This window comes from Excalfactoria chinensis, chromosome 13 (genome assembly GCF_039878825.1).
Source record: "Excalfactoria chinensis isolate bCotChi1 chromosome 13, bCotChi1.hap2, whole genome shotgun sequence".
NCBI classification, from domain to species: Eukaryota; Metazoa; Chordata; class Aves; order Galliformes; family Phasianidae; genus Excalfactoria; species Excalfactoria chinensis.
Window position 1 is genome coordinate 12,581,827 of NC_092837.1, and position 13,638 is coordinate 12,595,464.

Consider the following 13,638-nt stretch of genomic DNA (forward strand, 5'->3'; position numbering starts at 1 on the left):
TAGTAATAAACACTCTATTCGGAGAGCTTCACCTTAGGGAAACAGCAGATACATAAACATCATGTACAGAGGAAGGCAGAACTGTCGGTACACAGTGGAGTGACACACCAGACTGGGCAGTGCTGGAAATGGATCCCTCTTGGTGTCAATGCACGGCACATCTAGCAGGCACCTGCCCTCGTGCAGCGAGACGAGAGCTGAGCAGTGGAGATGGGAGCTGGAGGCCATCCAGCACCAGCAGGCACACAATGCTGCCTTTACTTCACTGCAATTTTCTGCTGGTTGATCAGCTCGCTTGGTTTAACAGGACTCCCTCTCAAGCAGGAGGCTGAGGTCAGCCCTCAGCAGTAGAGCAAGACTGGAAAAGATCAGAAAGGTGAACCCAGCCCAGCAGTAGCCTGTCCTAAGGGGAGATGGCAGATCCTGTACAGGGTGAAGGCAAACAAAGCTTGTGCACAACCTTGAGCTGGGGGTGGTGGGGGGAAGGCACTCACTCCAAGTGCAGAGATCAGCAACCAGCTCTCTCCCATTGCTTAACCTGATCAGCATTCGCAGGGTTTTGGCAGTGCCCCCCCCCCAGCCTGGCTCTCAGCCTCGCAAAGGCGGCAGCTGCTCAGCCTGGAACGCAGCACCGGGAGTGCAGGGCCCCACAGTGCCCTCCAGCAGCTGCTGCAGCAGTGGGAGGCAGCAGCTCTGCTCCGCGTGTCCATCACCTCCAATCCTGTCAGCCAGGCAGGTCCCCGTCCTCCAGGAAGGGAAAACAACGGCCCTTGCCCCAGGCTGACCAACCCTCAGCTCCATGGAGGCACTGGGGCTGCAACAAAGCCATGGGGCTGGGACAAAGCCATGGGGTGCCCAACACGGAGCACTGGCGCTGGGCACAAGGCCAGCCCGACAACACGGCTCCTGCGGTGGGCCAGCAAAGAACGGCACTGCCTGAACAGCACTGCCCTAGCTCAAGGGCAGAACATCTAAAGAACTCCTCCTCAATGCACAACAGCCTCAGATCCCCCCCCTTCTTTCCGAGAGCTCTTCTAACAGACCCAGTGCATTAGCACCACTAAGGATTTCTGGGTTTGAAAGACAGAACATCTCCGTGATGGTACAAACGTTAAGAACTTTGAGGAGAGGGGTTGGGCAAGTAGTGCCTAATGAAGGACTAAGTAAGACTGGTAGGTTTTCGGCCAGCAAACAATTCAACCAAGCCGCACTGCAGCATTCTGTTAGTTCTAAACTCGTCTCCTCTATTTCTGTTTTCCTTTAAAATTCTCCTTCTCTATCAGCATTTTGCTGGCAGAAGGGAAAACGCTGCACTTATACACAGAGCCTGACAGAACCCCAGATGGACTCTTCCTGCTCACCTTCCTCTGCCGACTGCATTCGGGTCTCAGAGATTTCCACCACTGCCAAGTTTGGCTGAGATTGGTTGAAGTTATGAGGGGTAAAGACACACACGGTGAATGATCACATACACCTGTTTCCATAGGAAACCAGGTTAAACTGTTTCTTCCTCCCACGTGGAAATCCTCAGAGTGGAGGGCTGAGCTGCCTGGAGAGCCAAGAGCTCCAACTCCTCCATCAGCCCTCCAGCAGCAGCACCGTACACCACAAACCACGACTACCTGTTAGACACCAAACAACACAGCTCCTTAACTGCAGCACTGAGAAAGGCTCTCTGAGAGCAATCAGCGGCTCGAGGAATTCTGCACACAAACCTGCCCAGGGGAATCGCCGCAAGAGGTGCCATGCTGCCATTTCCTATGTTAGGTCTGTAAAGAGCCAGGCAACCCACCAGCGCCCCATTCACACTGCATAAATGCTGCTTGCTATGGGTTAGATCTCCTCCGGCAAAAGACACTCTAAGCACGGGCTGCTTGGCCTCCAGGTGCAGAAATCCACTATTTGCTCTGGTGAGGGAGGAGGGAGATGTTACCAGTCTGTTGCCAGACTCTCCTTACACCAGATACACACTTCCTCTCACACCGCACCCACCTTTACAGGAAGCAATTACACAATGAAAACTACTCTAAGGGAGTGAAGTATTTGCTGTCTACCAAGTCTCTTTCAGCTGGATCCTTTCTTGCACAGATTCAGTCCCTGTTCTGCTCAACGAGTGCATACAGGAGTGTAGGGCTTTGCTTATCCAGAGGGATAATGAAACCATTGTGGGCTGGCAAAGGATGTGTGTTCTTGGGCCACCAACAACTCCAAGAACGGTGCTGCAACTCGCTCTAGAAGTCTTGGCTGAAGTAACTGTAGCCTCCTGGAGCAGTTGTTTCTTCCCGGACATACTGCTGTGGTGGGAATGGTCCTACAACCGGCACTGCTCCTGGCATCCTGGACATCGGAGGGAGACAGAGGAAGAGAAGGGAGGAAAGGAAACAGCGTCAGAATGGCTCAGCTGCAATCAGTGCTCAGAAAACACGGCTGCCAGCAGAGTAACAGCCTGCTATAGATAAGTCAACAACTTGCCAGAAAAGCTTCCAAGTGGATTCTTATCCTCTGTGTGTGTGTGTGTAAACAGACACCTTTAGTACGGCAGAATTAGCTATTGCTTAGCTCAAGGACCGTGAAGAGCTTCCACTACAAAGCAAGTATCCTGGCTCCTTTCAGACTGCAGAAGCTGGTCTGGAACAGGACTTAGCAGCTAAATCCAGAAGCAGCTTTCTGAAAGGGAGTTATTTGGCTGAAAGAGCTGGAACAACATCCGCGTCCTTAAAGTGAACAGTTACGCATGTGTGCTGGGAATGCCTTCAGTGTTATCTATCTAGAACGGGATAAATTCAGGCTCGATGTTTGCCATCCACTGAGCCTGCTATGCTGTTCGAGAGTTGGCCTTCACAAAGGGACAGATAGGGCTTATCCTCCCAGCAAATACTCAGGAGTGCACCAGGGCTGTTATTCCACAGGTACGCAATGCAAGATTCCAGTTTTCTTTCTGAGAAATTGAGTCACCACTTCAGGCAGCATTTCCTAATACTTCTATCTTCTAACCCACCAACCAGCTTCTAAGCTGTCTCACCATCCTGGGTCAGTTACCAACCCTCCTTAACGTAACGCTTTGAAATCAGAGATCTGAACTTCGCCAGCGTCCAGAATAAGTACATTCAGTGTTAATCATTCCCCCGGCAGAAGATGAACAATCCGTGCAGGGGATTATCCTGTTTAACTCACCAGCTGTGGGAGCGAGTTCAGAAATACAGTCTATGTTTCTGGACCGTGCTGACTACGTGCCACATTTTACAACAAGCAGATCCAAGGGAGACCAGAATGACAAGCAGACCTCCACTACATCACACTTTGCTTCAGCTCACATCCTGGTTCCTACAGAAGTGCTGTTTAACAAGAACCAGGATGGACGTGCTCGCTGCAGAGGTCCGCGCTGACCTGAACCTCTGAGACATGAAAGCAGTTGCAAGGCACTTCTGCTACAGCAGCATCCTTGAGCTGTCTGCAGATGGAGCTGCTGAAGAGGCTGAGAGGGCGCAAACCTACACTGGTTAATTGGTTTCAGAGCAAACAGTACAAGCTTGCACAAAGCATATTGTTCTGTTTGCGAGGGTCAGCTTGAAAGACACGTGCAATACTTTAATAAAGCTATATGGAAAACAATTTGAACAGCAAGGCTAGAGATACAGTTAAACAAGAAAGTTACTTACTGATTCTTGTGCTTGAAGCCACTGATGTGAGCTTGGTACTGCTCTATGGAGTTCAGTACTATGTTACATGTGTTGCAGGGGTAGCCCTTCCCAGCTGAAACAGACATCAATGTTAACACACACAGCACAGCTAGCCAACAACTTGGTGTCTGAGGTAGAAACAAGTGAGATAATCAATCACTCGGTGTGTTAAACAACTGCTCAACAAAGCAAGTAGCAAATGAATAGCCTGACCAGGCAGGGAGGTCACGGGATCCCATGTCCCACCAGAGCCTGGTCAGATCCTGGTTAGTGGTATGTGGGAAACGGCCAGAAAACCTTTCCTGATCTGAACGTGGGTTTGTTATCTACAAAAGCAAACACCCATTTCCTGTAACCAGTTCACAATATCAGATGAGGTGAAAGCTTAGCAATTAGAACAGCAAACCTGATGTTCTACTGTCTCTGTAACTCCACTTTTCTCCCCAGGCCCCACTTCTCCCACTCTGTGCATCTCCTCACAACAAATCAAGGGAGAGATGACGTTTGTAAATTTGATGTTTCAATTAAGGAAAATAAAAGAAGGGGAAAAAAAAGCAGCCAAAGGAGATGATACAGAACATCAAATTCCACAGCACAGCGCTCTGCTAAGCCTTGCTGAGGGTGCCAATTGGGAGCACTAAACTCTGTCCCTCGAGCCCTTCAGTTACAGTCAGAATTCCAGTTAACTGCAAAAAAAAGCAAGTCTGCAGCAATAGTTGCAGGATGCAAACTGGTGGTTCTGTGTGTCACAACAGTGATGCTGCTGAAATGAAAGTTCTGGGGGTCATAGATACCAAACAAGCAAGCAAAGCAGCAGAGCTGGCCACAGCAGCCTGGAATGGGAAAGTCCTGGCATACATCCCTGTGACACTACATGCTCCTCAGTTCTGTCTCTCTCTGCCTGGGAGTCTCACAAAGCAAACGCTTCCTTAAGGGGAAAGGGGACACTCACTCTAGGGGTGCAGAGCAGCATAAAGCACTGAGTGAGAAGCACAGTCCTTTAAGGCACACTCCTGCACCCTACACAGAAGGTTCCTAGAAGATCTTTAAGCAGAAAGGCATCTTGGCTCTGCTATGAATGACACGTCTTCATCTGCTGAGGGTCAGATCCCAACAGGGAAGGTGTGCTTAGAGACCAGAGCCTTAATAAAAGTATATGTCAGAACTCAAGCCCAGTTTTGTAAGAGAGAAAGAGAAGCTTGGGCTGGGAAGAACTGTGCTGGCACGCCAGCTTGGTATGGCTGTCAGCACAGAGAGACAAGCAAAGGGAGCAGAAAAATACATCCCTGAGTGCAGCCTGTCCCACCAGAACAGCTCCACGCTATGTCACAGCTCTGCAGCCTCACCTGGAACAGCTTAAGCACCACAGAGATGTGGATGGAGATACTCCAGCTCTGTAAGCACTCCACAGAACACACTGATCACACGGGGACAGCACTGCCCACTTTCCCAGCCTGGGCTGGGGCTCCACAGCCTGAGTCACAACAAAACGGAACCACTGATCAGGCCCCGCTAATTAAGTAAAAGCAGATGGGTAACACAAGATTTGAATCACCTTTTCCATCTCCCACATGACTACACAATGTGGGAGAGAATATTACTGGGATAATTGAGTTTAATTTCTCTTAAGTGTTACCAGTAGCTAAAGGTGGCCCACAAAGAAGTAGAATAATTAATCTTCTGCTTATGGGCATATTTATGACGGGGAAAGAGGCCCTTGAAGATTTTACGATGATCTGTCTGCTTATTTACTTCAAGCATCCAGCAGGGTACTACACAACTCCTGGTCCAACAGAAGGATGCTGGAAAGAACAAGGGAGTTCACTGTGTGTGCTTTCACTGGACTCGAAGGGCTTTCATCATACAGAAGTACTCAAAAGGAACAGACCATAAACCAAATGAGTGTTAACTGTCTGCCTAAAGTTCCTCCTTAATAGCTCAATTTTTTCCACATTCCTGCTTGCTCCAGAGAGAGTTGCATCAGATGAAGTGCCCACACAGAGGCAGAAAGCATTCAGGGAGAAATCTCTCTGGCTTTCATGTGCTTTGAAGCAGCAAGTGCAGTTAAACCTATTCCTTCCATCTTTGCTTAGTCCCTCAGACATTTTTGAAGCATCAAATGCCACTTTTATCTTTCCATTTTGGATGCAATCCACCTAGCTGGAAACAGCACTGGCCAAAATCCCTGGATTATCTTCACAGAGAATAAAAAGGACACGTACTCGATGAGACAACATTGCAAAACACAACTCAAAGCTCCTCACGAGCAGCTACAGTCTAAAAACCTCTCCTGCTGCCAAGGCATTACAGTACCAACCAGATCAGTAACGTGGGACATCATCAAGATCCTCATCACAAGCGATCGTCCCCTGCTCCCTCCACACAGAACCTCTCGTTTGGGGTCCTGTCAAATACACAGCGCTGCTCTCCCACCCTGCTCTCCAGCTCCTTCCCAGCCTGCCTGCTGTCAACTCACCGAGGAAGGACGATGTCGGTGCGTCAGGAGTTCGGCCATAGCGCGCCATCAGCTTGTGTTTGGTTTCCTGCTTTCTGTGCTTCTTACCTACATAATGTTGTTTTGCCATAAGGGGGTTGTTGAAAGTAGCGTGGCAGAGGCTACAGAACTTGTCTGGGTCTGTAATGTCCTTGTTTTCTTCATTAGAAGATACAGTAGAGGTGGGGAGGGTAGCAGGATGTTTCTGTGGGGGCACCACTTCTGTAGGATGAATCCAAACTCTTGGTCAGTTAAATAGAAAAACAAAAAAACAAAACAAAAGGTAATTTTATTTCCCCCAAACATGCATTAAACAAACAAAGAAACCAACCCAACTCAATCCCAAAACCATAAAACAGACCCAAAAAGAAACCCAGTCAGAGGATGTCAGACCTCTGGATAAACCCGTGTTGCTCCAACCTCCTCCCTTATTGCTCCAGAACTGGAAGGCACGAGGTAAGACAACTCCCAGCAGGGGGCACAAACACCAGAGAGGAGCTAAGCACCTACAGGCTCCTCTCACAGGGAAGCTGCAGACAGCAGACTGTGTGTGCAGCCCCCCTTCCTGAAAGCTCCTCACAGCCACAGCCTGCCTTGAGAATGGGCCATGGCAGAAAGCGAAGGCAAAGCATGAGGTCAGGACGAGCACACAGTCACACTTCCCAGCCTCCAGCTGTTTGCAGCTCAGAAGTCGCCGAACCACAGAAGCTACAACCCTGTAGCTGAGCAGGTCTGACAAATTCATCTCACAGGCATCTGACCAGTCACTCTGGTCCCTGTAAGCTTTAAGCATCGCATCCTGTGACAGATACTTCTACAGCTACATGAAGAGCAACGGGCTCTGTCCCATTTCTTGCATGCAGGAACATTTAGCCAAGCCATTCTACCAAGCACGTTGCTGATAAAGGCCATGGATCTGGAGGCAGGCTGCTGGCTTTCCCTGTTTCACAGGCAAGACCACACAGATGTAAAAAAAGATGACATATGTCCAATAGCACCTCCCAATGGAAAGTAATTACATGGAGCATTTTCCTAGTTTGAGCTTCACAGCACAAAGGCGCTGCAGACAGACATACCTTCCACTTTAGGGGACTGTTGCTTCAAGTTCTTGGCATGAGTCTTCCCCAGGTAGTGAGATGTGGCGACAGCAGGAGAGGAAAAGGTCATGTTACAGATGGGACAACACTTGTTCCTGTCCTCCCCATTGGTGCCTTCCTGCTTGCTCTCCTGTGCACACAGAACCACAGAATGGCTGAGGTTAGGAAAAGTCTGTTACAACGAGGAACTCTAAGGCATTCAAGGAACTAAATCATCAGAGATGCTGAATGTGAAGATGAAGTTGTTTGACTGAATAAAACTTCCATTCCACTCCTTCAGCAGACGGTGTTCCTGCTTCAGATTCCCTTTTTCTCAGTCTCTTAGTGCAGCACTACAGGTAGAGGAGCTGTCAGGGTCTGTATGGGCCCAGAACAAGGCTAACTGCACAGCAGCAAGAACTGATTTGCCCCCTGCACCCTAAGGTGTGAGTGAAGGAGCACAAACAGCACTATCAGCTGGACCATCAGCAGAGCAATGCCAGCTGGGCAGACAGTGGCAGTCACTGTTGGGCCTCACACCACATGAAGGCAACCTGCTTCATCTCCCTTCCATCCATGCAATAAATCTATGAGGGTTAGGGACTCCAACTGAAGCAATCACAGAAGTAGAATCTAATTCCCAAAGGAGTCACGGAGCAGACAGCTGGCAAATATCCCCCTTCATGACCAAGAAGATGAAATAAAAGTGCAAAAAATAACCCCTGTGACTTAAAGAGAAGTCTGGAGAAGCAGGAACCCTGTGTTGTGCCATCAGGGAAACAGAACGTCCCACACACTGTGATAACAGCCCGGCAGCTTGTTGATTCCCTGCTCTTCCTGGAGGGCCTTTCAGAAAGAGGCAGCACGCAGCTCTTCAGGAGGGAAAGGCAACAGGAGCCGCACTCACCAACAGGGCTTAACAAAGGAACCCTTTCTAAGAGTGCGAGGGAACAGAAGGCGTGCAGGCAGCACTCAGCCTGGAGCCCACATCCGTGCAGCACAGGCTCCCAACTCACCTTAGTGTCCAGCTTCATCTTCTTCCCAGGTGCCAGCTCCTCTTCACCGTGGATGGAGAGGTACCTCCGCACCTTGTTGGCGTGCTTCTTGCTCTGCGGGCAGCGACAGCGTTACCATTGCTACACAGTGCTACACAGTGTTACCTATTGCTACCCATTGCTACACAGCGTTACCCATTGCTACCCATTGCTACACAGTGTTACCCATTGCTACACAGTGCTACACAACGTTACCCATTGCTACCCATTGCTACCCAGCGTTACCCATTGCTCCCCGTTGCTCCCCGTCCCGGTCCCGTGGCGTTGCTCACCTGGTAATGCGCCAGTCGCTGCGACTCGGAGATGAGCAGCGCGCTGCACACCTTGCACTGCGCCTCGGTGAAGATGTGCCCGTTCTCCCGGATCAGCCGCTCCACTGCCAACACACACCGCGCTCAGCCCGAACCGCTCCGACTCGGCCCGGCCGCCCCCCCCCTGTGCCGCCTTCGGGCCGCTCCCCCGCCCCGTGCCGCTCACCTGCCTCCTTGCCCACCGGCAGCGCCGCGGCGTCCCCGTTGCTACCCGCCCCGTCCGCCATCTTGGCCGCCCCCGTCGCTCTCGCGAGAGCCGCGGTCGCCTGGCGACGGCGGGCGGGATCGGGCGGCTTCCCGCGGGAGCGCCGCGCGCGGCACGTGCCGGCGGGGCGAGGCGGCGGCGGCCATGTTGGTTGAGGGCAGCGCGGAGGCGGGCTCGCCGTGTCCCCGGCTGCGCGGCGGCGCCATTTGCCGGCGGGGTCACTGTGCGCCGAGGGGCGGGACTTGAACGTCTGTCGGTTCCAGGCCGAAAGACGCAATGCAGGGAGGGAGCAGCGTTATGTTCTTGCTCTGCGTGAACCCGACCAGGAGACAAGACGGGGCACCCGGCCGTTCCCGGTGTGCTCTATGGCAGGAGGCCGCTCCCCGCTGCTTCGTGCCCCGCCGCCGCCCGCACGCGACATGGCGCCGCCCGCCTCGCCCGTCCCCGCCTCCCTGTCTCCCACGTGACGCGACGCCGACGCCGCCATTTTGAGTGAGGGCAATGAGGCCTCCTCCGCCAACTTGAGTGCGGGTAAGAGACCCGCTGAGCGCGGATCGGGGCGGCGGGAGGCGGCGGCCCCGTGGCTGCGCGGTGCGGCGGGGGCGGCGGGCGGCGCTCCGGCAGGTCCCGGCCGGTCCCGGCCGCGTCCCGCGGGGCCTAACGCAGCGCTGCGGGCCGCTGCCCCGCCCGGGGGATCGCCGGGAACTGGGCCGCCGCCTCGCCTGGCGGTGAGACCGGAGCGGCCTCGGCTCTGGGGCGGAACCGGCGGGGCCCGTCCCGGCTGGCGGTGCTGCCGAGCGGTCCCGACGTGCTGCTCCTCCGCCGTGTCCCGCAGGGGGGGGTTGGGGGGTCGGTTGTTTACCACACGGCAGCCTGAAGCTCAAGCGGCTCCAAAAACTCACCCGGGGATGAGAGCCGTTCATTTTTGGCTCCGTTCTCGAGCATTTTTCAAGCTGTCACAGCTTGGCAGGTCTGGAGCTGCCGTGTCAAGATTTCGAATCATTCTGTCGGTAATTGCTTTCGGATTCATCAGAACGATAGACGGGAAGGAAAATGACAACCACAAGTTGGGGATCTTCAAGGGTAGCCCTAAAAATGGGCCTGGGGAAGCGTGCCATGTGTCACCTTTAGTGCCAGAACAGCAAAGAAACCCTCTGGAACTCAGAGCTGTGTGTGCTCTACTTGTTTGCTTCAGCTCTATCAGCTGGGCTAATAAAAGCTGTTGCTGCTCTCCTACTCACAGCCCCGCGCAGCTACAAGTGATCTCGTCTGGTTCCCTTAGTTACATTCGCACTGAGGCTCTTTGCCACAGCTCCCTTCGTTTTCGGCAGCGCTGTGGGAGTTGTGTGGTTACATCTCTTACATCTTCTTTCCTCTCCCCCCCTTTTGAAATGTTGGAGGTAGGTGACTCATGGTAACTCCAGCTGATCTCTTATTTAGCGCATGGAGCAGAGGGAAGAGCTGGTGATAGCGGCGTGGATTTGAACAGGAGTCAAACAGAAACGCTCTGCAGTTCCTTGTTGCTGCCTGCTGTGTTTTACCACTGACATCTCCAAAAGCAGCGACCCTGCCCAGGCTCAGTACAGGGCTGAAACCCCTGTGTGTTCTGTAGCCCCATGAAGCCAGGTGGGCAGAGGGCTTCATCTCTCTGGGCAAAGAGACCAGTTGGAGCAGAAGATGAAAAGCAGAGGAAATATAACTACGGTGTGCCATCAACAGCCGAGGTTCAGCTCAGCTGGAGCAGAACAGCTTTGTTTTGCAAGAGCTTCTCTATAGAGCAGCTCTTGTTTTAATGTTCCCATCCCAAACAGACAAGTGTTTTGAGACTGCAGTGATGACTGCAGCCGCTTGAGCTGTGCGTGCGGTTTGTGCAATGTTCTGTCTTTAGAGGGCTCAGCAAGTCTTCATTGTAAATCCTTGCTCACCGAATCATCATCTTTTGTCTCCGCACCAATGTGTGCAGAGGAGACAGGCGAGGGAAGCTCTGCGCTCTGCAGTAATTCAGAGGCAGCACGTCCTCTTGGTCCATCCTGGACCGAGTGCTGCCCAGCTGTAGGAGGGGGGTGCCCCCCTGTTCTGTAGTGCTAATGTGGCTCTGAACTTGGTGCTTGCAGCGTTTCCACGTGTAGCGGCTGTTTGCAGTTCTGCTGTGCTACAGAAGAGGGCTTGGCTCTGCGTTGTGTAACGCAGGGTCTTTTGTCGCATCTTGTCTGCCTCTTATTTTAGACCTCAGCAGCGCGTTTGAGCTATTTCAGTGCTCGTGAAGGAAGGCAGAGGGATCCTGGGAAGGACATTGGTCTGGGAGCCGGCCAACTCGGGCTGCATTTCCAGCTCTGCGCTGTCTGTGTGTGATGAGGGGCTCGTTGCTCGCTGCCTTGCACACATCCTTCCAGTGCTGGTTTTGCTCAGCCACCTCGTAGGGCTCCCTGGTTCCCAGCTCTGGAAGCACTCAATGCTGTTGTTGCATTACTCGCTCTTGTTCTCATCCCCATCTTCTCCTCCCAGTGCCCTTCTCTTGATTCGGCATCCCATCCAAGTGTGTTCTGTACCAGGGCTGTGGGGGTGGGAAGCCTGGGGTTGTGCTGGGGGCACTGCTTTGGGGCAGCTTGCTGGGGAGCATTAATGGCTGAAGCAAAGGGAGAAGCCTGGTTGTGTTGGAACAAGGGCTCTGGGCGAGGCGCTTGTCTGTTGTTGTTCCCCTGAAACCCCTTTTTGCAGTCAGCTCTAATAAAGTGTTCTTAACTAAACGAGTGGTGACAAGCACGTGTGGCTCCCAGTACTGCTAAATGTACCACACTTTGTAATAAGGTTCTAATGGCTGCTGTATTCTGCCTAAAAATAGTAAAAGAAAGGGCTGTCTGTTAGAGGAAATCTAAATGAGGAGGAAACAAATGGCTTTTAGTCTTTCCCTCTGTTTCAGAGTGAAGGATGCCAAGGAGAAGGAAGGCTGCGGAGGGTCCTGACTCTCGAGGTCGGGATGGAGAGGAAGAAGAGGAAGAGAAGAGGGGTGCAGCCAATGGCAAGAAGAAGCGCAGCTTTGTGGACGCGTTTATTGTTATCTCTGACAGCGATGGAGAGGTCAGTGCTCAGCCCGTGCCAGGCCCTGCTGCTGCAGGAGCACCCGTGTGATGTGCTGGGGCGTGTTGTGCCTTCCCTTTTCTCTCCTGTGAGATGAATCCGGTCCTGTTTGACTAGGAAATGAATGGTGTGCTTGGTGAGGGTGAGTTATGAGGCTGGGATTTGATAACCAAATCCTCTCAGAACTGAATCTGAAACGTAATTTAAAAGTAACCTTTCCTCAATCCCTTTACAAAGCTTTTCTTTTTCCCATAATTTTTATTTGATTGATTCCAGCTAAACCGTAGGAACGTGATTCTGTATTATCTGCAAATAGATAAGAGAATGATTCAGAACATGGGCTTGGAGCAGCTCAGGCACAGCTGGTGTCTGGTAAACTGATCCTGAAATACAGAAGTCTGAATTCTTCACCCATTGCCATAAGGGTGTAAAGGTGAACCGTGCTGAGGGTGTGACACAAAAGCTCAGGTCCAATCCCTGGCGTTGTCTCATAGACACGAACCTCACCCTGCAGTACTGAACTGTTGGTGCCTGTTACACCGATGCTGGGATACGTGCAAGAACTCCCAGCTGGAAAATCCCAGAGCTCTGAGAATCTGTCCTCAGCTTGAGGTACACGAGAGAAAATTATTGGAGTCGTTTTTTAATGTGTGACTGTTGAGGCTTTGCTCTGTCTTGCCGGTGATTTGGGATCCTAAGCTGCTTTTTGTAATTCCACCATTTTCAAAAGCATTTCAGTTCTCTCTCAAGCTGTAGATCTTAAATCAAGTCCTTTTCGTTCCCACATCTGGAGCATGAGTCTCTACAATAAGGCGATTATCATGTGAGGAGGGGAAAAGCACTAGAAATAAACAGTAAAAAGCTGTAGGGCAAATGATATTGGATGTTTTTTCTTCGCATTGTCTGAGTTCTTTCCCATTGGGAAATTCCCTGAAAGAAATGGAACATATGGCAGTAATAGTTCATTGGGGTTAAACCCTTAGCTCTGCAATATGCTAAGTTAACTTCAGATGTATGCTGCATCGCTGGCCTTTATTGTGAAACCTATAAGGAAAAAGAGAAATCAGCGCCTGTAAGAGATGCTGCAGTACATAAAAGATCAGGACCTGTTATTGTCTACAATTATTCATCTCAATGTGCACGTATCTGAAAAAGAGGAAACAAACGTCTCTCAAAGCACATCTATAAAAAGGTTAGGCTCCCTGACTGTTCCGTAAGTTTGTCTATAAACAATAAATTCTGATGGCATAATCGGTCATATTACAGAAAAGGATATGCTCAGAGAGGCCGTTAAAGAGCCAATTAGGTTCTGTTTAAGTGACAACAGCTCTGTCGGTTGAGTGAGTGGATTTATTCAGTTCGGTCTCTTTCTTTCTGTGAGTCATCAGCTCCCAGATCCTGTTCCACAGTCTCTTTGCAGCGCTGTTTGCTGCAAAACCACCCAAAAACTCCATTTGCATGGGATCTCAAAAGGAAAAATCCTGCCTGTTTTGTGTTACTGTCACAGCTCTTGGGTGTACGTCGAGTCGGATTTCAGTTTCAGACCCTGTAACTGTTGTTCTTGCTCTAGCAAGACCTTGTTATGTGTTTGAGAAGAGGTGTGGGAAACTCAGATCAATAGCAATTTTAGAGAACAATACATTCTCAATTAATCTTGCATCTGTTAGGACATGGTTCCTTATGAATCAAAAGCTGCAAGGACAATTTGGGCATCATTGATTCAATGGCTTTCTTCCTTG

General features: G+C 51.2%; 2 protein-coding genes across 6 annotated transcripts in view; one reads left to right on the forward strand and one right to left on the reverse strand.

Moving 5' to 3' along the window:
* On the reverse strand, positions 1 to 10,159 carry ZNF346 (zinc finger protein 346). Of its 2 annotated transcripts, none has more exons than XM_072348323.1 (7): positions 9,724 to 10,159; positions 8,578 to 8,681; positions 8,267 to 8,359; positions 7,251 to 7,401; positions 6,157 to 6,396; positions 3,660 to 3,753; positions 1 to 2,337 (listed from the first exon to the last, which is right to left on the reverse strand). In XM_072348323.1, exons 1-7 carry the CDS (start codon positions 9,764 to 9,766, stop codon positions 2,232 to 2,234), a joined length of 831 nt encoding a protein of 276 aa, XP_072204424.1. In that variant the 5' UTR covers positions 9,767 to 10,159; the 3' UTR covers positions 1 to 2,231. The 2 variants fall into 2 exon arrangements, with proteins under 2 accessions (XP_072204424.1, XP_072204423.1); XM_072348322.1 differs by lacking the exon at positions 9,724 to 10,159 and adding an exon at positions 8,783 to 8,957.
* UIMC1 (ubiquitin interaction motif containing 1) overlaps positions 9,035 to 13,638 on the forward strand; it is a 32,173-nt gene continuing 27,569 nt past the window's right edge. For 3 of the 4 annotated variants that reach the window (XR_011905211.1, XM_072348319.1, XM_072348321.1), the window contains exons 1-2: positions 9,035 to 9,352; positions 11,742 to 11,899. Coding sequence is in view for 3 of the 4 variants with exons in the window: in XM_072348319.1 (XP_072204420.1) it covers positions 11,750 to 11,899 (150 nt within the window). In the remaining variant the exon portion in view is untranslated. Of the gene's footprint in view, positions 9,353 to 9,722; positions 9,832 to 11,741; positions 11,900 to 13,638 lie in introns of those variants that run through there. The other variant, XM_072348320.1, reaches the window with a different exon arrangement.